The 23081-nt window shown below is 36.9% G+C and overlaps 1 protein-coding gene across 1 annotated transcript; it reads right to left on the bottom strand.

Moving 5' to 3' along the window:
* Window positions 1-1215: 1215 nt before the first annotated feature.
* LOC139725057 (sec1 family domain-containing protein 2-like) lies at window positions 1216-17813 on the bottom strand. The gene is made up of 14 exons (XM_071636145.1): window positions 17491-17813; window positions 16121-16366; window positions 15367-15513; window positions 13418-13495; window positions 12148-12279; window positions 11283-11455; window positions 9987-10086; window positions 8921-9051; window positions 8064-8270; window positions 7169-7329; window positions 5638-5740; window positions 4955-5110; window positions 4296-4428; window positions 1216-3807 (listed from the first exon to the last, which is right to left on the bottom strand). Exons 1-14 carry the CDS (start codon window positions 17677-17679, stop codon window positions 3727-3729), a joined length of 2037 nt encoding a protein of 678 aa, XP_071492246.1. The 5' UTR covers window positions 17680-17813; the 3' UTR covers window positions 1216-3726.
* Between the last annotated feature and the right edge of the window lie 5268 nt (window positions 17814-23081).

The following is a 23081-nucleotide window of genomic DNA, read 5'->3' as shown; positions in this document are numbered from 1 at the left end:
TTCTAAGGCATGGTATGATCATGAACATTTTATTGATATCCAATGGTATCTGCCACATGTCTACTTTATATTTCTAGTCACAATATTGAGGATTTTTAATTCTTCAGTATACAACTTTGAAAAGACCAATGTGAGATAACAAACTTCAGTAACTATAGCAAATAAGTTGGAAGGCCCTTCAGCACCGAGGCACTTTTTTTTCAATGTAAATCTCTACTCAATGAAGGAGTAAATGATAGATCCTGCATCCATGGAGATGATAGGGAAAAGTAGGGTGATGACAGGATTTGGACCACAGAAAAACACACATTTCACACCACACAGCATCCTACATGTGCGTGCATATAGACATATATACATGTATATATATATATATATATATATATATATATATATATATATATATATATATATATATAAAACTTGTTGAGAATTCACGTACTGGCTCCACGAAGAAATGAAGAAATAAACTGGTAATGCATTTTTGGCCAATAAAGCATGAGTTCATTCGACTCAAATTTTCAGCGGCCTCTGCCTTCTTCAGGAGTCTTGACAATGACGGTATCAAAACAATGTTTTGCTTTGTTTTGATACCGTCATTGTCAAGACTCCTGAAGAAGGCAGAGGCCGCTGAAAATTTGAGTCGAATAAACTCATTCTTTATTGGCCAAAAATGCATTACCAGTTTATTTCTTAATTTTGTGTACATACAGTGTATATATATACATGTATATATATATATATATATATATATATACATGTATATATATATATATATATATATATATACACATGTATATATATATATATATATAGAGAGAGAGAGAGAGAGAGAGAGAGAGTAAGTTGTCCACGTGTTGGTGTAATAACAACATCAACAAAAAAAAACTGAAGCCAAGTTCATGCTGTAATCACCATAAGTTCATTTCGGCACACAATTTTTTGAGCGATTCGCAAGAAACACTAGAGAAAGAGCGAATCGCTCAAAATTTTGTGTGTTGAAATAAAGTGTTGGTGATTACAGCATGAACTTGGTTTCAATTTTGTCTTTGATGCTTATATATACATATATATATATATACACACACACACACACACACACATAACAAATTATGTTTAGTGTGACATTTATGTGACGTTTGATGCAGGACTGATTTAAACTGTGAATAAGAAGTAGTGTAAGTCGAGTAGTGCACAATGTCAAGTCACATTTCATTTATTCTGATATTCACTCAGCATTTACTATACATGTACAATATACCTACATTTAAACACAATACAAACTGTAAAATACCAATTACATATTTCTCTTCTCTTTCTCTAATACATGTATAGCTGTATATCTCATTTTCAATTTTTAAAAATTGTCCCCTTTTCACAAAAATGCAAGTAAGTGAAGAGAGTGAGTGGCATAACTCTTTTACTTACCCTGTTGACTGCAACAGTAGTAAATCAGTTTCTTTACAGTGGAAGAAAGTGTTAGCAACCCTTCAAAAGCTCTGCTAACCAATATGCATTGGTCTTAGTATGTAAAGACACAGAATGCAGATCAAATAGGCTGCTAGACAACATTGCCTTCTGCACAAAAGACCCATCAAGATGAGTACTCATACTTACTGTGGTCCATCAAATAATTATTTACTATTAATTTCTCAATGAAATGCAGACTAAATTCTTAGCAAGAGATTTTCGGTCCAAATTTTGCTTGACGACATCTGAGAAGATGGTTGGATAGCCTACTTGAGTTGCCCTAGCTGGTCTTCCATGGGGTCTAGTTGGGTGTAAGGCGGGACCACTTCAGTGGGGTATGCAATCTGCCCTTTGCAATGAACAAGATGAAGCACAAACTTTTACATGCTTAAGTTGTGACTCTCTCACACACAGGCCCTCCATTTCATGTCTTATCTGAGGGACAGGGTGTTTTGTCTTTTACTAGAGGGGATGATATGATTACACACAACGTTGCTCAGTTTGACTATGGAATCAAACCTGGGGCCCTTGGATCTGGCGGCAGACATGCTAACGACTGAGTCAAATCCATCTGACACTATGATTTGGGGGACCATGAAAGTGTCATGACAACCATTCCACATCAATAAGAGGAAAGCTCTGAGGTCTTTTATTTCTTGAATAGTGGAAGGGCATTGTCACATTGTAACATGTTGTTCTAATGTAACAGAAGTGGACAAAACAAAACAAAACACAAACAAGAGATACTATGCCAACCACAATGTCTGTGTACTGATAACATAACTCAACAGTAAAACAGGGCTCATCCATAGACTCATATTTCAAAAAGAATTTAAAGTGAAAACATAGGTCCCAGAAGGACTTAAAATTCATCTTCCACCATTTGTAATTTGTTGCACTACATTCAAAAGGGTATACCTAAAACTTACTTGGGTGATACGATTTGCCAGGATGATGAGTTGTTACGTAGTATTATGAAATCACAATTGCAGAACAATTTCAATTGTAGTACAATGTACATACATCAAACTTCAATTCCAGAAGAGCTCTCCCCACTCAGCATTGTGGGTAGGTAGAATGCCATGTGATGATTGAGCATGCCCAAGCAAGCTCCCTGCGAGTCATAGCCAAGGAAATCAGTGAATATCACTGTTGCCCAATTTGTCAATTATCAATGATTGCAAAAAATCATGTAGTAACAACCATCGGGAATGCCCTGAGACTGTCATACATGTACTACCGGCAAACTCTTTTTGGCTAATATTTTACATTTTTGTCATTACCCAACCGAAGTCATGACATTACAGCGCTATTTCACACATTTCTAAGGGGTGTGTGTAGATTTACGAGCAAAAATCAACAGTTCTGCAGGCATATGGGAACTACGTCTTCACTTTGAAGAGACACAAAGTTATGGGCAGAAAATATAATTTTTAAATGATAGTAACTAACTTTTCATATGTTACCATGAAGGAGTTTGCCAAAATTCTAGTCAGCACATCTCCACTTCATGTAATGTACCAGAGTTGAGCTTCAGGGAAATTCACAAAAATGATTTGCTTTGAATTATGTTTTCAAAACAAAATTTGGGGCTTATGGACAACCTGAGGACATTGTCCCTGGCACCATACAGGGTGGGGGTAATTAAGAGAGACTGTTTACTGCAAAATTTGTTTCTGGAAAACAAAGTCTAGTGGGCCCATGAGAAATAATCTTGTTAAAATACAGCTGTCCATGTATCTTTATAGCCATGATATGAAAGTTTCTTCGAACCTATATACTCCTCTTATAGAAAATAAAATATGTCTGGGAGATGCAAGATCTCTTGTGTATGACCTCTTGAGAGAGACATTATGACAGACTTCTGGGCCTCATTTCAAGAGATGTTAGGATAGCAACTCTTGCTGGAATGGTAACTTCCCATAGCAACAGCCAATCAGAGAGCTGGATTTTTGTCATTATCATGACAACAGCAATTCCAGAAAAGTTGCTATCATATCAACTTTTTTATGAAATGTGGCTCAGGTCTGCAGTCCACTGAATACCACTATGAATGTATCTAACACAACGGAAAATGAAGAGCATTTTGTTCTTCAAAATGTCAGCAGTAGGTCATAAAGTTCTCCATAATATCAAATATTGCAGTCATAGTTTAATTCAGCTTGTAAGCTATGTGAGCAATACACTTCCAGGCTGAAGACTATCACATGGATGTGACTGTCATGGCAACAGGGGTTCTGTCATGGCTGGCAATGATTAGAATGAAAGAGAAGTCTGTCCAAACACGTGTCCCAATACATCAGGCTCTCGCAAGACTCGAGTCGACCCTACAATGACCTGGATTTAGATCAAAGAACATGGAAAAATTCACAAACACTACATCACTTAAACGTTTACATGTTACAATTATATGCACCTATTTTCATTCAGGAATTTCTTTGTGTGATGGTGTGTGTAAAACATACCGGTATCCTGTTTGATGTTGACCCTCTGACACAAATTGTCCTCTGTTTAAAATCTTTTACAGCAACTAATAAACATCCTTTCATCATGTCATCTAATGAAATGGTTTGCAAAACCTAATGATTCATCACGTGAAACAAAGGAAATGTCAGATTATGCATTTACAAGTTAAAAACCAAGATTGGAGTAAACTGCATATACAAAATAGAATTCAGCATTTTAGACATATCTGTATCAAAACAAAAAGTAAATTTCCATAGTTTTTGTCATCTCATTCAATCAGCTCTAGCATTGAAACCAGAAGAAGTCTATGATTTCTGGACTGCAGAAATGTAACGCATTTCCCTTGGCTTTAAACTTACCTCAGTGTTAGGTGACAGTGATGAGACAGAGTCCTTGATTAGTTTCACCTCAGAGCAAGTGACTCCACCCACCATGAAGACCAGAAGGAGGTTGTGATCGCTAGGGCGGGGTTTCCCTACATTCATGAATAATCTGCAATTATGCAATTAAAAGTACAAGGTAATCATACATCACAGCTCATTCTCCACATAAAACCTGACTTCAAATATAAGTACAGAGTGTTCCTGTTACACAAACACATTTAAGAGGAAATTCCATTACAACAAAGCAAAAATTCAGGTCTCAAAATCATTAACATTTAAGTCCATGGTGCAAAAATTTGCTTCAGTATAACAAAATTTTGAAATAGCACAAGAAAGCTGATGCTCTAAAAGAATTCATCATAATGGGAGTCACCTGTGATGCTAAAAAAGTTGAAATTTTCAGCTATTGAAAGTAGACATATTGCCTCTTCAAATCACTTCTTATGTCCTATTTTTTTTTAAATATCTGTAATGGTATTTACACACAATACAATTTACCTGTACTACCAGATGCAGAGATGATAATTGTAATTTGCAGTATTTTATATAAAAGCTGATGATATTCAGATGAAAATACTCTTGTTCTTAAATGAACGGTGTTTAAAAGGGTCTGTAGCTAGATAAAATGACCTAACCTGAAGCCTGTCTTGAGAAGATCCCGGAATCCACTGGATTTGTACTCAATGTCAACAAGATCTGGCTTGGCTGGGTCAAAGATGGCTTCCATGACCTGTTTAACCAATGGAGTGAAGGAGGCTGGCTGAGACAATGAACCAGGCTGCAGCAGGTCACTGGAAAGACAAAGCATAGAGAGTGCCTCCATTAGGAATGGCATGATGGACCATTTGTCTATCATTAACCTGTTGAATACTCGTCCCAAGTATACTCAGGCAGGTGTCTATGGGAAATGCGTGTTGTAGCAAAATCAGCCCGTCCTCAACGGGTTATCAAATACAGGTGCCTTCTCATGACATTTAATATTAGTTACTAATGTAACTAGGATATCCTAAAGCAGATCAAAGATCAACTTTACTTCAACACTGTGAAACTAAGTTACACAATACCACCAATGGGGGTTTCTATTGACCCTTGACCCCACAGCTACCACACACACACACACACACACACACACAAGGTTCTGCAGCCCTTGCATTTCAGGGCGTTAAGTGTTCACCTACTTTTTAAGGTATGTGAAGAAACTGTTTTGGACCATTTTATTGTAAGTCAGTCAATATCTATTACATGACTATTTTGGGCAGTAATAAGTCCAGTGGTAATAAATCCAGTGGTAATATATACTCACACATCAAAAACTTACTCAAATTTCTGGAGATGACGTCGTGCTCTTGAGATGGACTTTGCCTTCAGAAGGATCTCCTTTGCTGCCCTCTGTGAAGAAGCCTCAGACCGGTTTTCACCAACTTAATCCAGTTTGCAGGAAAGAAAACAGAATAAATTTGACTAGAAAGTCTTAAACCTAATTCCCCAACATCATATCCACTATCCAGTTGTTATGCTTGCTTTTCTTCTTTGAAATTTGATGCCATATACACAACAAAGAAAAAATAAACTTTAACTTGACCTTTCATCCTATCATCACTTTGAACAGCCTTCTCCATTTACTGTATGAAATCTTTCATGACCGCTTTAAATCTTTAAAAAAAAAATCCTTCATGTCCCTTTTCATCTTCTGTACATGACTTTTCGCCTACAGCTTCATTATTACACATAAACTTCCATTTCTACACATGTCTACATATCTACATATCTTTCATTGCTATTACCATCTCTTAATCCATCTACCTACCTAATATATATCTCCTTAATTTCACCCATAACATATGCTCATCTATCTATCCATATACAGACCCATCAGCACATCCATTTGCCTACATAATTATGTATGAATGTATGTATGTATGTATGTATGTATGTATGTATGTATGAATTTGTCTGCTGGCCACAAATACATTTAAAACTTGAACATCTTGAATATTAATCTACCAATCTATCTACCTGTCTCTATCTAGAGATCCTATCAATCTACTGATGTATCTAACTAAAGTACCCACTTATTCGTTATACATTCCTGCATATCCAACTACATGTATCTATATATTCCGTATCTCACTGCCCGTACACCCAACTTCTGATCATTACATCCGCCTGATTATATTCTACCTTTCTATCCATTAACCTTAAGTTAAAGGACAAGTTCACCTTCATAAACATAAGGATTGAGAGAATGTAGCAATATTAGTAGAACACATCATTGAAAGTTTGAGGAAAATCAGACAATCCGTTCAAAAGTTATGAATTTTTGAAGTTTTTGTGCAGTAACCGCTGGATGAGAAGACTACTGCAGTGTATGAATAACTTAGATGTCACATGCGTACAACAATATAAGGAAAATATAAAGAGAATTTCACAAAATGCCATCTTTTAAAAAAGTACATATTCCCCTGACTCGTTACCGACAAATGTTATGGGTAATATTATTCCCCCTGCCTTTAGAAAGAGGCAAGTCAAGAGCTCTTTTATTATGCGAAAAAAGTGAAAATATGTTGAATTTTCTTTTACATTTTCTTTATACTGTTGTACGCATATGACTCACAAGCTGTAGTAGTCTCCTCATCCAGCGGTTCCAACACAAAAATTTTAAAAATTCATAACTTTTGCATTGATTGTCCAATTTTCCTCAAACTTTCACTGATGTGTTCAACTAATATTGTTGCATTCTCTAAATCCTTATGTTTATGAAGGTGAACTTGTCCTTTAATGTGTCTGTCTACCGGTACTTCCTGTTTAGAGTATGTCACCTTTCTTATATCCTTCCTAAATTGTCTTACCAAGTAGTCTTAGTAACTCCGAGTTGTCTGGGGCATGAGTTAGCATCTGGCTGACAAATTTCTGCAGTTGTCTTTCCTTTTCTAAGCTCCCGTTTCCTTCATCTCCTACCAAAGAGTAACCGTGAAGTATAAGAAGGACTGCTTCCTCTAGTGTGTAGCCCCTATACACAGATAAAGCAAAAGAACACTTTTGTTAGTTTGGGGTGCAGCTTCCACACTTACGCAACAAAAGGACAAAAGTGAAGCTCCTACAAGCCAAGGCATCAGATATTGTCATAATCACCAACATCATTATTGTGTAGCTCTCAGGTATAAAAACAAAACAAAAGAATCAAGTTAGGTTCTTGTTAACAGAAATAATGAAAGACAAATTCCCTTCCAACACACAAACGCACATATAGGAAATACCCCTGGATGAAAGACATGACCTGGGTGGAGTTTCCAGCAAGCTCTACAGCACCCGCAGTGCTTCTCCCCAACTCAACCTGGGCTCTGTTTCATGAAGTCATCACATAAAAGTCTTTACATAAATCTCAGAATGGCCAAAGATGCTGATACGTAGCTATGAGAAACTTTCATATCCATTTCATGAAGTCTCTCATAAGTGTGTACGTATGCTGTTTGTGTGTTGGCCTGACAAGAGATGCAGTCCAGACCGGATCCAATTTTGGCATCAAGCAATCCCATAAAAAATGCATCTGAAACAGGGCCATTTGAGAGGCACTTGCATGCTGGCGGTACCCTGAAGTTAATTTCTATAATTACCAAGTATGCAGGATATTTGTCTCGCGCCATACAACAACCAAATTTTTTTTAATGTTTCTCCAGTGAGTAGAGGCTGACCACGCAAGAAACTTGTAGGTACGTCAGGGTTAAATGGATTCTCACCACCCACCTTGTCTGCTTGGTTGGATTCTGAAGAAGGTCTAAGAGGAGACTGGCAATGGATCTACCATTCCCTTCTCCCAAACTCTGCAGCATGAGTTTCTCACTGGTGTGTAGGTCATCCCAGCGAGAGAGGGTAGGACTGGTGAGGGTGTGCACACATGCTAATCCAAGCTGCAGCAGTGGGCTAGAATTCCTGAATGCAGAAGAGCTTCCTCTAATCGGACAAAAACAAGTCAAAATCAAATTTCATTTCTCTCGTTTTTCTCTCTGCAACTGCACTTATAATAGACACCATATACTTCAGACAAGACTTTTACTGTTACAGTAGATATTTTCGGGCGAGTAATTTTTCGTGCTCTGCCGAGTAAGAATTTCTAGTGTTTTTAATTCCACAGAGTAAAGACACTACATAGTGGTACATTGAACGAGCAAAAATATGCGCTCGCTTTAATTTTTGTGCTAGTTTCTGGTATCATAAAATGCACAAAAAAAAATTTCCATACTGCAAAAATGTCCATTTTAGTATAATTAGTATAATTCTGCATACAATATGACACCAAGTTGTTTTAGACACCAGCCTATAGTTTGTCTTCATCACTCAAAACAGGGATAAAAGACAAAATAACTAATTTACATCACACCAGACCATCAGCAAGCTTTATTAAAAATATTCTTTAATCTCATAAACAATATCATACCTGACAAATCAGAGTTAAAGCACAATTAAAGTGATACTGAATTCATGATTAAAACAAAGAATGAAAAAAAGATATATACATCTTCAAATTCTATTGAGGGCAAAATATTGAGTAAATATAATCAAAAGCAAAACAAAAATCTTTTGTCACTGAAACTGACACTCACTTGAAGAGCTGAAGGTGTGCCCTCAATGAGCCTGCATTGATTCGACCTATCTTGGCTGCTGCTGGGTCAAAGGGCAGTCTTTCCCTTGTTATTGTTTCAACAACCCTGCGATTTACATCCATCAGACTTTCCTGCACACACGCATACACACACACACATACAAAAGAGTATGGTCTGATTATTTAATGAAGTAGCTGAATCAGGCTGCAAAAACATTGGTATAGTCATCTCTAAAACTAATAATTTAACTTGTAAACACAGATACATTTTAAATGAATTCTTGTAGTCTCAATGAAAATTTTCCCTTTTTTAAAAAATTTCACATTACAGTGAATTCATTTGTATGAGAAGCATCTTGTCAAACCTCTTGTGAAATTCTGTTTTGGTATCATGTGCTTCCTTCTCAAGAAAGCTTACATCGTAGCAGCATTAGAGGTTTATTTTCATATCATCATCCTGACGATTTATTCAATCCAAACAATTTCAAAAGAGTTCCAAAAAGAGTTCCCACCAGGATAGAGTTTATATCAAGATATTGTGCCTAGGTCACACAAAAACTTCGTTCATTTTGTTGTCAGTTTGTTTGTGGATTTTTTAAAATGCATGCATTCGCATGCGCTTCTACCCTTCAATGTAGTTTGGGTTGCTTCACAGTAATGTATGCATGATCAGTTCAGTGTCTCACAAACAGACAATGCATGCAATATGATCTCAATGCCTTCTCAATAGATCTTTGCTAATTTTCTCTTTTCCCTTAAGGGCAATCCTATTTAATCCCATTGTCACTTTGATTTAAGTGGATCACCAGGTTCAGGAAGACTTCTACGGTATTTGTGTTGCTTTAAAACAGAGGCCACAGAAATATTATTGGCATGGCTATGATTGGCTATGATATGATCGCACTGTGTGAACTAACATCCACTCTTTTTGTGCAGTCCACTTCCTCTTTGTTTCATCAAGATATACTACCAAAACATTACACTTACCAAGAAAGTTTACAAAGAAAAATACATAAACTATGTTGCAAGCAGGAGATACTACACCATTTCTGGACTTCAGCAAGCACCTTTTGTTTTGCTGTAATGAGTGCCTTTAAAAGATCCACAGAAGGTTGATGGTGAGGATGGGCCAGACAGCCTGGAGCCAAGACTAGAGGGTTGTACTTGCTATGAAACAGAAAATGACAAACCATGAATGTACTCTTCTTGTTTTTTCAGAAATCATTTTTTTGATGTTCAAAAACAGATGTGTGGTCTGCTACACCTCTTTTGACATTATTTTCATTGATTTTTATTACAACACACTGTAGACACCTGCTTGAATTAAAACAGTCTTTCACAACGAATATTTTGTAGTCCCTTCATGCGATCAGCCCGGGAAACATCTGTACAGAGACCTAGTCATAAGTCAAGTCGGCATAATCAAACAGAACAGGAATTAGAGAGTTACTAAAGAGAACAAACAGTTTGCGAATACAAAATTGTGAGACAATTTTACATGTGGCTGAATTTGCAATTAAGAAACATATTGACGGAATGAGAAAGAGTACATTTTTATACTCTTACAGCAGAATCCCTTTTCAAGGGGAAAGTATGCACTTTCCCACCGGAGAGATGATAAACGAAACACTGCAAAATATACAGCAAATGCATTTCACAATAATTTCATAAAAGAGTCATTGAAATATGGAGATGTCTTCATAATTTCCCTCATTAGCTTACTCTTATGCACAGCTCATTGAAATTCAAATCATATTTTACTATTGATTGAGCACAACTCCAGAATACTCAAGTCTAGGCTTGATTTTGTTGTTGTTGCTATACAATTTTACAATGAGAGCATGTGTTACCAGCTGGCTATGTGAGATAATAGGAAACTCTTCATCATTTGAAGTTTTAAATATAATCAATTCACACACATTCAAAGGCACATTTCACATCACATCACATGTGGGTCTAGAATTAGTGTGGCACAGCTTTGTTTGTGAATGGGTTCATTATTAGTCAGAATTGACTCTTGTATAAAGTTGATATAATTATACATGAAAATTTGAAGTTTACACAACCCCTGCTTTACTTCCCTTTACACTGGGCATAGTAAGTTTGTTTATTCAAAGAATTTTCACAATAAAAACAAATAATCTCTGTGATCTAACTTTGGCAAAGATATGTGAGTCTTCTGCTTTATGTTTACTTCAGGCATAAATTGATCTGTTTAGATCCCATTTTTCCTTTTTTTTCATTGCCCAAAATGAAATTTCCTTCATACAATATTCTGCATATTGGTATATATTATATGTATATTCCTAGTACAATACTTAATCACTGTACTACTCACTGAATGGCAAATCATGTCACTTTACCTTCCATTGGAACACAAGTCCGACATGTCAACAGCTACATCACAAGAGTGTCCATTGAGGGCAGGTAAAACAGCCATAATCTTATCTGCCAGTGACTCCCTGCCATGACTAGTGGGTCCCACCAAGTCTAAGGTACGGTCTAAAAACAATATACTGGCTCGCTTTGTTGCTGCCTAGATGTCAGTGGAAACAAATGTAACAAGAGTTGGATTTGTGAAGATATAATTTCATAAGTGCTTTGAGAATGCAATCTCCCCCATAACCACTGCAAAACGAAACACCAAGTAGGAACAAGTGCTGTTACAGGACCATGATTGACTGCATGCATACATTTCTTGTGCTCTGTATTCTTGTTACATGCTTTGATGTCCTTGGTAGATATCAGTGAGATACAGCTGATATGGCTTGTTACAGATTAGAGACTAACAGCAATTCTACTACAGCCCATAGTTCACTGAGATGCTTTCAGCCTCGTACGTCATCACTATTGTAACTATTGATCATGTCGGATTTTGCCAAAAATGCAGTCAATGCATCTATACCTGAAGAAGCATACCTAGGCAAGGCCAATTACGTACAAAATCTGTATGAATTTTCTTTAAGTGTGATAGTGAGCTTAGAGGGCAAATATGCAAACAGACAGACAGAAAGACAAACAGACAAGCTGAAATGTATGCTGCATATGCACTTCAAGAACGAGGGATAACCTATCTGGTTATGAATCAAGGAGTACGTACTAACAACAGTCAGTAAATGGCATATGTACTACTATGTGTGCTATGATGTAGTAATATATGAAAATATGGTAAATTTGAGAAATGGTAGAATCTATACTATGAGAAAGAGTTTCAAATGAATGGCTTACTTTCCTCCTGTTACGTGCTGACGTGAGGTGGGCTAGCTCTGTAGCAATTATCCTGCTGGTGGGCCCCAAGCAGTAGATGTCTTCATTGATATCAAGTGTCTCACATAGACAGCTCAAAGTAGATATCAACATCTGTATAGCACACATAATCGTGAAATACACTTTCAACATAATAATTCTCCTTCATCTATAAAACAACTTTGCTTTGAGTTCTGATGACAATTTCCTGATGAGCTTGTAGTTCATTAGACTTCATTCTATCAGAGACACTGTGTAATATTACAGCAACTCAAAGAGAAAGAAATTCAAACTTTAGCTAAATGACTAGTACAAGAAAGTCTGAGCCATACTCAAACACAATCAACCGAATTCAGAATTATGCTGTCACTCTCAAGATACCAGTGATAACAGCCACCATGCCAATGAAATAGTCTATCTCAGTACTATTGCCTGGATAAAAAAAAGAAGAGAAAGATTGATTATGGTAAATCAAGTCTTTTACAGATTTGACTGTTTTGAAACAATAAGTGTGTCATGTCAAACTTTACTTTTCAAAGCTTCAAAATTACACAATATAAGAGACTTAGGGGGCATAAAGATAAGTAGGCCCTTGTAGGTCATATCAGCCAAGCTGCAAACATTGTTAAACCATGCCTTTAATATGCTGACAAAGGGTCCTCGAACCTCTTTGTATTGGAGGAGGAAGGTCAAATGCTGTGCCAGAGAAGAGGAGTTAATTATAATAGGGATAGTCTGAAGTCTGAATTCTCATGCCCATACTTTGGTAGATGGGACTCATTAACCAAGGTAGACAGTTCATCTCATGAAAAGAAACACACATATCCATAAAGGATGTGTACAATTATCAAGCTTATAACACGAAAATCTATCTTTGTGCCTTTTTGTCTCTCGTCTCAAGCCAGTAGCAACTTTACCAAATATATGACATACTATCTAAGAAGATATCTGATGATACATCATCATCATTGATGTGCATGCTTTGAACAATGTAAGCGTAAATTTTATAAGACATAGGCTTAGAACAACATAATCTGCAGAAGTCATATCTGCCTCTAACTGTTGGAATTTCATTGTCTACAACATTGTTCCACCGATCACCTGAATTTGAAGTGTTTCTTAAGCTTATACATCCTCCTGCAAGAATAAAAGAAAACTCCATCAAGAATATGATTATACAGAAAGAACACAACGTGATTCATCTCATATGGACTACACACAGTGATCTGTTGAATATAGATATTACACCAACCTTCAGATCATCCTGGAGCTCAGTTGGAAGAATGCCAATGTCAACATCTGTCAGGCTCTCAGGGGACTTTCTTTCTACCTACATTGACAGGGATTAGACATCAATCATAATGCAAACATCAACATATTTCATCAGTCTACAGAAATAGTTAAAATGAAGCTACATAGGCCTATATACAACTTTTCCAGAATATCAAATAATATGTGAAAAGTTACAGTATATACCATACTTGCCCCACTCCCATTTTAGTTCTGCCTAAAAGGCATTTTTGTCATTTACATTGATATATTCCTGACAAGAACAATAATGAGAAAATAATATTGAATATCTTCTTGTCCAAGAATTTCGAAATTGAATCTAGTGCAAGTACAAATGCAAATCATTCAACCTTGAAGGCTTCTCTTTGCAAATAGCTACTTGTTTCAAATGCTCTAAATTGACAATTACAAGACAGAAAGTCCACAGAAAGCATTGTACAAGGAAATAATGAGGTGACAAATGTGCTGTGAATCATCTCCATTGTACATGTGATCATGCAGTTCATTTCTGCATATGAGCACAATTTTCATGATGAAAATATCCCTCAAAATACAGTAAAGCCACAAGGACAAAACTATGCCTTGAAATTCTAATGGAAAAGTGACTTGATATCCTAACTTCTTAGCCTCTTGACTTTTGATCTACCACCTAATATGCTCCAAAATAGCATCTTTTTACCCCTACTACTACAACATACACAAAGACTGCTCTTGTGGACACAAATTTTGCCGTTATAATCACATAGTAAAGTTACAACAACCCCTTTGAGCGTCTCCTAACAGAAGTGTGTAGTTACACTGTAATACATTTAGCAGATATGTTATTCAATATAAGTATAAGAAAGGAGTTGGGCCAGTCCCCTAGGACACTGTGATAGAGAATCAGTGCAGCATACACGTTTTAAACAGATCACCATGCTAATTCATATGTGTGTTATCCAGACAACCTGGCTAACAATTATTTTCCCAGGTGATAATATGCATTTAAATACCAGCACATTTTGTGTAAATCCAATTATAATGTTATGCTGCATCATTGGCTGTTGCTAGGTCTGGTTAGTCCCTGATGAACTTTACTCTTCTCTCAGGTAATCTTTTTTCTTTTTTTAATTTTTTTTTAAGGTGGAAATATTAATGGAATATGAATTTGAGTGATTTTATCACAAGTAAAAACAAGGTTTTAATCTGCTGGAAAAGTTTCTGATGCTTCTGCACAGCACATTTCAGGATATTGCATAATGTGCAGATGAAATAGTCAAATAGTGCAATTTAAACAGTCTGAAATCTAAGACACATTGACAAACACAGTTTGCTTTGATTTACACATCTTATTGAGATAATCAAGAAGCTATTCCATTATTCTAACACACGACAAGACCTCGTATCTGCAAAATGTCAAATGTTCAGGAGAGTCAAAAAAAAAACAAAAAAACAAAAAAACAAACATGGCAGCAAAAGCACTGTATCCAATGGGATAGACATTCTTTTGATATGCTGTGGTGGCTTCATTTTTGGGGTAAGACAGCTAGGATTTTTACAGGACATCACTTAAATGATTATCTGATCATTAATGCAAAAGAGTCTTAATCACCAAAATTGCAGATACAAGGTCTTGTCACCCCAGCGACGATATGTAACCTGTTCCCTTCAAAAAATCACACCCTCTGTAGTGCACAAACACGCATGAGAATTACCTCTCTAATTGAGGAGTGTATGGTTAACTGACATTTCACTTGATATTTGATATTTCATTTAATGAATAGGAAAGTATGGTGATCACTTTTCCCCATCATTACGAGATGCACTTGCAATTCACATACTGTTACTAAATGTTGTAAATTAGCTCAGTGAAGTCAACCAACAAACACAAAAATATATTACAAGCTAAGGTCATCAAAATAACATCACTACCAAGTTTTCTTGATGTGCTTTGATGACAGGCATGTCTGTATCCAGAAGGGGGAAGAGACTGGTGAACGATGGTAAGAAGAATAAGGTTGGCGACACACAGGCCACTGAGAGAGGAACATGTACCACATCGGTTTCATAGATGGTTGACTGGATGTGATATAGATGATGGCATAAAATAAAACAGTTCAATGATTAAATACAAGATAGAATTTCTGTTGAGTTATGATTTGAAAATCTATCAAATCAAAACCTGTCACAATAATGCTTTGAGTGTAAGTATGTGTTTTTTCCCAAGAAGATACTTTTACATGACCTTGCATCAAACTCCTGACAAAATGTTTTTACCAGTAACCTTAAAAAGCATGTTTTGGGTTTTTTTTTAACTATCAAGAATAAACGGAATTCACATTCACAGAGGAATTTAGTAGCTATTGAGCATTTTGTGTACAGGCGATCAAAATCTACAGAAAGGCATATTCTTTAAATAACTTTGAAAAGAAGCTTATGTCTATTCAAAACAATTTACGTTTGAATCAAACTAAATTGAACTGGGCAATTGTATGGCAGACAGCTTTCTTTGCATTGATCTCATAAGATATCTTGAAGGTGTGGGAGATAGATCTGGAGAGAGAGAGAGAGAGAGAGCAGCTGAAATTCACTCTGCTGCATGTTCATTGTGAAATGTAATAAAATGGCATGACAGTTATTACACTGACATAACGTCAAAGCCGTAAACTCTTTCTTATATAGATACCTTGTGTCGCATCCATCCTCGCATTCTACTTTCGATGTCACGGAAATGAGAGAAGTCATTCCCCTCCCCAGCCCCAGACACCCCATCCTCTGTCAGGTGCTGGTGGAGTGACTCAGGCAGAGATGTGATCAGTGTACAGTGTTGGAAGTGGCTGGCCTTGATGATGTCCTCCAGAATCTCTTGCTTGGTGGAGCATATCTGTCCACTGATGATGAAGACACCTTTTTTCTCCTCTTTGGAACAACTCTGCCATATATGAAATAACAACCATTGACCAAGAGACTATAACAGTCAAAAATCTGCTTAACTTATTTTGTGCCATGTTCGCATGTCCGACTCCGTCGATGGCGTGCCAACTTCGCATATTCTGCTCAAACCCACAAACCCGCCCAAACCAATCGATAAATCGCCAAATGCCACAGTACAATGAAAGCTTTTCTAGCACTTCTGTTCATCTCGCTCTTGCATTTTATGTGGTGATTGACTATCAAGCAGTGTTCCTTCATAGATTTGCGTGTAAACTCTATGTTTCTGTCACTATTTTGTCTGCAAAAGTCGTACCTTTACAGTAATGTAGCTACTGGTCATTTCAAAGAAAATCAATCATCGATTTGTCATACAATTTTCATCAAAGCAAAGCTTAGCATTTTCTCTACAACTTTTCTTAGCTCACTACATGTCCAGCTTAACAGAAATCTGTATAGAAGTCATAGATTTGAAAAACAGAATGTTTTCTCAAAGCATGACTATGTTGGTATCTTAGAATAATGTGGTACACAAGGTAGGGGTTTCCACCATGGCACATAAAGACAGTTATTTTCTGCCACCATCAAATATGTTTATTACATGATGTACATATAGCATTCACAATTTCATTTGATGGAGTTAATTCTATTTTGATAAAGATAATTCACTCTCGAGAGATAGTCTTGGAACACGCATTCCTTGATAAAATAATAAACATAGGCCCCTAAATTGTATCAACACAAAAACAGAGGCATGATGAGGAGATTCTGAGTGAAATTGTGAAAACACTTACAGTCACTTGGAAGTTGTAAAGCATTCACGCAAAAACTCAACTGTACATGCAACGGAGCGCCGCGCCATGGATGGGGTTCGGCATTTATACCACCCTACTTGACCGACAAGTACATATTTTATGTCTAATTCCGCGAAAAACTTCTCATTTATAGTAAATTTACTGTATATTAGTAATGACATTTGCTGGGTCAGTTTTTCGCTTCAAACACAAGATCAAGACATACCATTAGGCATTACTATAAGTCAGTTACGTACAACATCATTAATATCAGCCATATCTTTTCTAAGGATTCATTGCACGTCGCACACATTGGGCCTACATCTTGTACCTCAAATGATGAAAATTCTTTGATATTGAGAGCCCCAGCTTGAAACAGCGAGGCTGCACCTGCCGTCCAGTGCAGCGCCTCGGCGAGAGGACCGTCTAAGAAGACCACTGATTTGGGAACATACGGAATAATCGTATGCCAGGTTTTGGCACAGCTGCTGAGTGTAAAGGCGCCACTTGTCGAACTCATGATATATCACCTATAATACTGGGCATTGTAAGAACATAGGGTGCACTACTTGATTCTCCCTATTCGATCAGTAAATCGCATATCAGACACAATGAAATGCAGCAGGATACTGAGGTAGGGTAATGCCAGCATGACAAATGCATGCAAGCAAAAAGCCACATAAACACATTGTGCAATACATACCGCCATCAAGCGGTTCGTGACGTACAGCGTAGACCCGATGCTGGTACAGGGCAGGGCACTACACGAATACTCGTCGTCTTTGATCAATCTCATAAACCCTCTGAATAAAATGCCGAAACAGGTAGAAACACTGTGCAAAACGTAAATTGCATTGATCCCGAAATTAAGACTATATAGACTGAAAGTGTGCATTGTTTTGGGGTAAAATGATATGCTACAAGCAATGGTTTACTTATCGTAGAGAATAATTATACCATCAGTATTGTATTTGTATTTATATAGGCCCTAATCATTTTATGTAACACGTGTGGAATAGGCCTACATTATGTCTCCCGTAATATTTTGTATAATTAAGATTTTAGAATGACAGAAATGAAATTCGTTGATACTAGAGCCATGTGGGTAATTCCATGAAAAGGGGTCACACTGGTTAAATGCCCCCTTCTATTAGTTTGATCATGTCATTTCTTATAAGTATAGCCTAACAGTGTATCATACTTTTACTCTTGAATAGGCCCCCCCCCCTTTTTTTTTTTGGCAACTAAAGTATATTCCTTTTGAAGGCGAACATAATTTGCTATCACAACGTACCAGACACATTTTCACAAAAACATGGAAAATCATGACTTTGGGGACAAAACTGCGCGACTTTTTTTTATTTTTACTGTAAGACCAGTTTGATAGATTTACAGCTTCAATCGGTGGAAAAAATCCCTTTTAATGGCTCAAAAATGATAGAAGACAAGCTGGGGCTCTTAAGGAATTTGATATGACAGAAGTCCCACAGAATCTCATTATCTTGGCCGCAGCCGACTCTCAACTAACCAGCAGAAAGGCAGTAACTGACCCTCAGCATGCAAGCAATTTGCTCGTATAACCCACTCCACGCCCGCAGCATGACCATCTACACGGATATTTGCAGTTTCGACACCGTTCCTAATCGCCAATAAAACATCTGTGTTATGCTCGTAGAATGCCCGCAGATGACACGCGCTTCCGGCGCATATCATTAGGCCCATAGATCCACGGGCAACTTTACGTATACTTGAACGGGTCAACTACCTGTGATATGCGGCAACTACGGGCCTCCTACTGGTGTTCTGCGTGGACCTCTCTGCGGGCAATCCCCGGGACTCACCCGGAAAAAGTTTTGGTCATCCTCAAAACTTGGCTGCGGGTAAATCGGACTTGAGTGTGCACCTCCAAGCAACTACATGCTAGGTAGCCCTACATGCTAGGTAGCCTTCTGTCAGGTGCGGGCCCACTGCGAGGAGCTCTGGGTGCACCTGCCTGTTTCCCTTTAAGTTTCAAAACTTTTTTGAACCCATATCTCCAACTTTCTGAATGAAAGTTACTAATCAATTTGAAGTTTACTGATAACTGGCAAACGGTTTTTACAAACCTCCATACTTCCTGTTATTGAACCTCGATTTTCTCAGTATAGTATCCCCTGCACTGCTTTGGCAGGCATTTATCCCTGTACTTGCCCAACAAAATTATTTTGTTTTGCAAATCATCTTTGTGAAAGTCAGAGGTGTTCCCACTGACGTAACGTTCTTATTCTATGCATGTGTACTATCAGAATTTTGCAAGAATGTGTAATCGTTCACATGTTTAGTGTAGATACTGAGCGTGGCTACTCTTTCACACCACGACCTACTTATATCTCTGTATGTTAATCAAGCCACTGCAAGTGGCACCTGTGTCTGACGCATGTTGAACGGGTTCCTGTTTGTACACCCTGATTTCCATTCAATATTTGTACAGTATTTTTTTCTTCGACGTGTCTTTTAATGGGTACTGAGTACATGGTTAAAAGTCTCGTATTTGATAGTCAATACAGAGATTGCAAGAAATGTACCTTCACTCCCCCTTTACTCCCCCCCCCCCCTCCCCTCCCTAACTGGACAAGGGCCACGGTCCTTTGGTTTTCATATAAAGGAACTCTAAAGTTTGTAATGAATTTGTATAATGAATTTGTGTCAACCAATGATTTTATTCAGTTATTTCTGCAACGTAACCATAATTATATATAAAAAAACAAACAAATGTGTAGTCTTTACAGTTGTCCACACACGTCTAAAATATAGACACAGGGCGTGGCTCCCCTTCCTCACCACGGCAAAAATTATATCTAATATTTTATATCGGTCTTTTGAGCCATTTTTCCTGTTCGTATGGAGGGGTCAAATACTTCGACACTTTGACTCCCATGATCAACTTGTATTGGTTTTATTGTGGCTAAGGATCATGTAAGGCACAATGGCGTTGGTTGAGTTAAAAAAAATAACAAATAAAGAAAAAATAATAATTTAACACATTAGCCATGAAAAGAATGTATGTTTGTCACTACCTTCCAGGAACCATTAAAAAGCTACCATACAGGAAGATTTTATTTGCCCTGTTGGATTTATTGACGAGCATCGCCTTTGACTCGTAAAAAAGTTACGTAATCTTTGATTGAAAATGGTTGCCTTCAATTGCCAAGTCCACCATTACTGGGAATGGGAATGTCAAAGCACATTCCCATCCGGAGCTCTTTGGTTGACAGTTTTCCTTTTTCTTACAACTTATTGTTATTGAGCAAGAACATCTAAAGTCAACCAATTGTCAACTAAGCTTCCATACATTTTTCCTTTTTCGATATTTAACCGTAGAACTCAATTGTACCTTGTAACATCACTACAAATATATGTGTTGTTAATTACGTGTCTTGTGCGTAAACCAATGTCAGGGCGAGGTTTCCCCTCCACGCCTCCGCTATCTGTCCTCCTTGTTGATCCACTGTGACTCCCAACGCTGTGTGTAATGAATGATAGAACCATGGTTTGTTTCAACCATTTTTATTTCCTATTATATACATTCATATGTACATATATATATATATATTTTTTTTCTTTTTTGATGGCGGTTATCAAAAAAGTTTAACGGGAAAAAAAGAAAACCTTTTTCGGTCATCATTTTAGGGATACACGGTTCAATTTTGCAAGGTTATGCTCATCCACCACCTGGTCATTCTCCACAGTATGGTGACAGTTTATAGTACCTCATTTTTTCACGTATAGATTGAAGCCAGACATTTCTACCCACATATTTCACTTCATAGTTTCAAAATGTTTTTGAACCCATAACTTTAAATTTTTAAAGAAAGTCACTAATCTCTTTTAATTTATAACTGGTAGATGGTTCTTTTAAACCTCCCACACTTTTTGGTATTGAACTCCGATTTTGTATTATTATTATTATTATTTTTAGTACAGCACATCCCTCACTGCTTTGGCAGATATTTATCCTCCTGTGAACTGTCCGGAAAAAAAAAAATCCCTTTGTTCTACGAATCACCTGTTGAAACTCCGAACCCATTGATAAGACGTCCGTATTATACATGTACAGTAAGCAGTTTCCATGAATGTATAATCGTTCACATGTTGTGTGTCGACACGAGGCGTGGCTGCTTTTTCGCGCCACGGCCGACTGATCTCCAATGGTAATTAAGCCACTGCAAGTAGCACCTGCGTTTGACGCATGTTAAACGGGTTGCTATTAACACCCTGATTTCCATTCAGTATTTGTACTGTTTTTTTTTCTGATACGTGTGTTAATGGGTGCATGGTTAAAAGTCCCACATTCAATAGCCAATACAGATGTTGCAAGAAATGTACCTTTACTGTTTACTCCCCTTTACTCCCCTCCCCCCCCCCCCCCCCTGTATACGGGAAAGTCTCCCTGAACTTTAAATGGGCAAGTGTCACGGTCCTTGAATTCTCTGTCTGTACGTGTTTTAAAACACAACACCTTTATACTGAGTGGTCCGGCTATCCCCTGGTGATCTGTTGTAATTGCGTACTAGTAATTATTGTAAGTGTGACCAAGATGGGTCTAATTGTACCAAATTTTGTATTGTATATTGAAACCCCACACACATTTGCACTTTGCACACACACCTGCACAGTAGTATGCACTTGCAAAATGCACATTAGCACCTATGCAGTTGTTGTCTCTCAAATCTCCGGTAATTTACATCTCTGTATTACGGAATGGCGTCGTCACATGTGAATACCCCCGATATTCCTGCTGACATTATGCCTATGCGCGACAGTAAATATTACACACCCCTTGAATTCAATGATATTGTATCGTATAGTTCAGATAATATTTCACTTCTTCATATAAACTCTAGGAGTTTGAATAAAAATTTTGAATATTTGGAAAATCTTTTGCACTCTTTAAACAATTTTGAATTTTCTGTTATTGGAATAAGTGAAACTTGGTTACATAAAAACTCCCCAGATATCTTTAATTTACCCAATCATAAATTAGTTAGGGCTGATCGTCAAGGAAAAAGGGGTGGCGGTGTTGCGTTTTATATTGCGCAAAATTTACAGTTCAAAATCCGTTCTGAAATCACGTTAAGATATGCAGAAACGTTATTTATTGAAATTGAGAACCCAATCTCTAAAAACGTTATTATAGGTTTAATTTATCGACCTCCTGATCTGAATTGTGAATTATTTTGTGATGAATTGGATTTATATCTCCATAAGATAGGTAATGAAAGCAAACATGTTTTTATTTTTGGTGATTTCAACATTAACTTTTCCCCTACATCCGATAACAATAATTCCCTTAATTTTATGCATTTAATGTATTCATACGGTTTTATGTCGATTATCAATAAACCCACCAGGATAAATCCACACTCGTCAACTCAGATTGATAATATATTTTCGAATGTGTATAATAATACAATTATGGGGGGTATATTATGTTCTGAAGTTTCTGATCATTTACCAATATTTTCAATTTGTGAATGTAAAGTGGGTCGTAATAAATTACATGATAAAATATGGTACTATAAAGAGTCAAAACGTAATGTGGAATTATTGAAACAGAATTTATGTTTAGAGGAATGGACAGATATTTATAGTATTAACAATGTTAATTTGGTATATAAATGTTTTAATGATAAATTGTTGTATTATTATGAAAATAATATTCCTTTATGCAGAATAAAAAGTAACCGAAATAAACCAAGAAATCCTTGGATTACAGAAGGTATTTTGAAATCCATAAACACTCGTAATTTTTTGTATAAGTTACATATTCGTAACCCAACTGAATCTAATTTGAATATGTATAAAGTTTATCGAAATAAATTGACAAAATTGATTCGTTTATCCCGCAGATTATATTTTTCTGATACAATGAAAAAGGTTTCT

Source organism: Diadema antillarum, unplaced genomic scaffold (genome assembly GCF_040938485.1).
Source record: "Diadema antillarum isolate AM-2024a unplaced genomic scaffold, OU_Dant_1.0 seq00000014_RagTag, whole genome shotgun sequence".
Taxonomy (NCBI): Eukaryota; Metazoa; Echinodermata; class Echinoidea; order Diadematoida; family Diadematidae; genus Diadema; species Diadema antillarum.
Note: the sequence above shows the minus strand (reverse complement) of the source record. Positions and strands in the feature narration are given on the sequence as shown.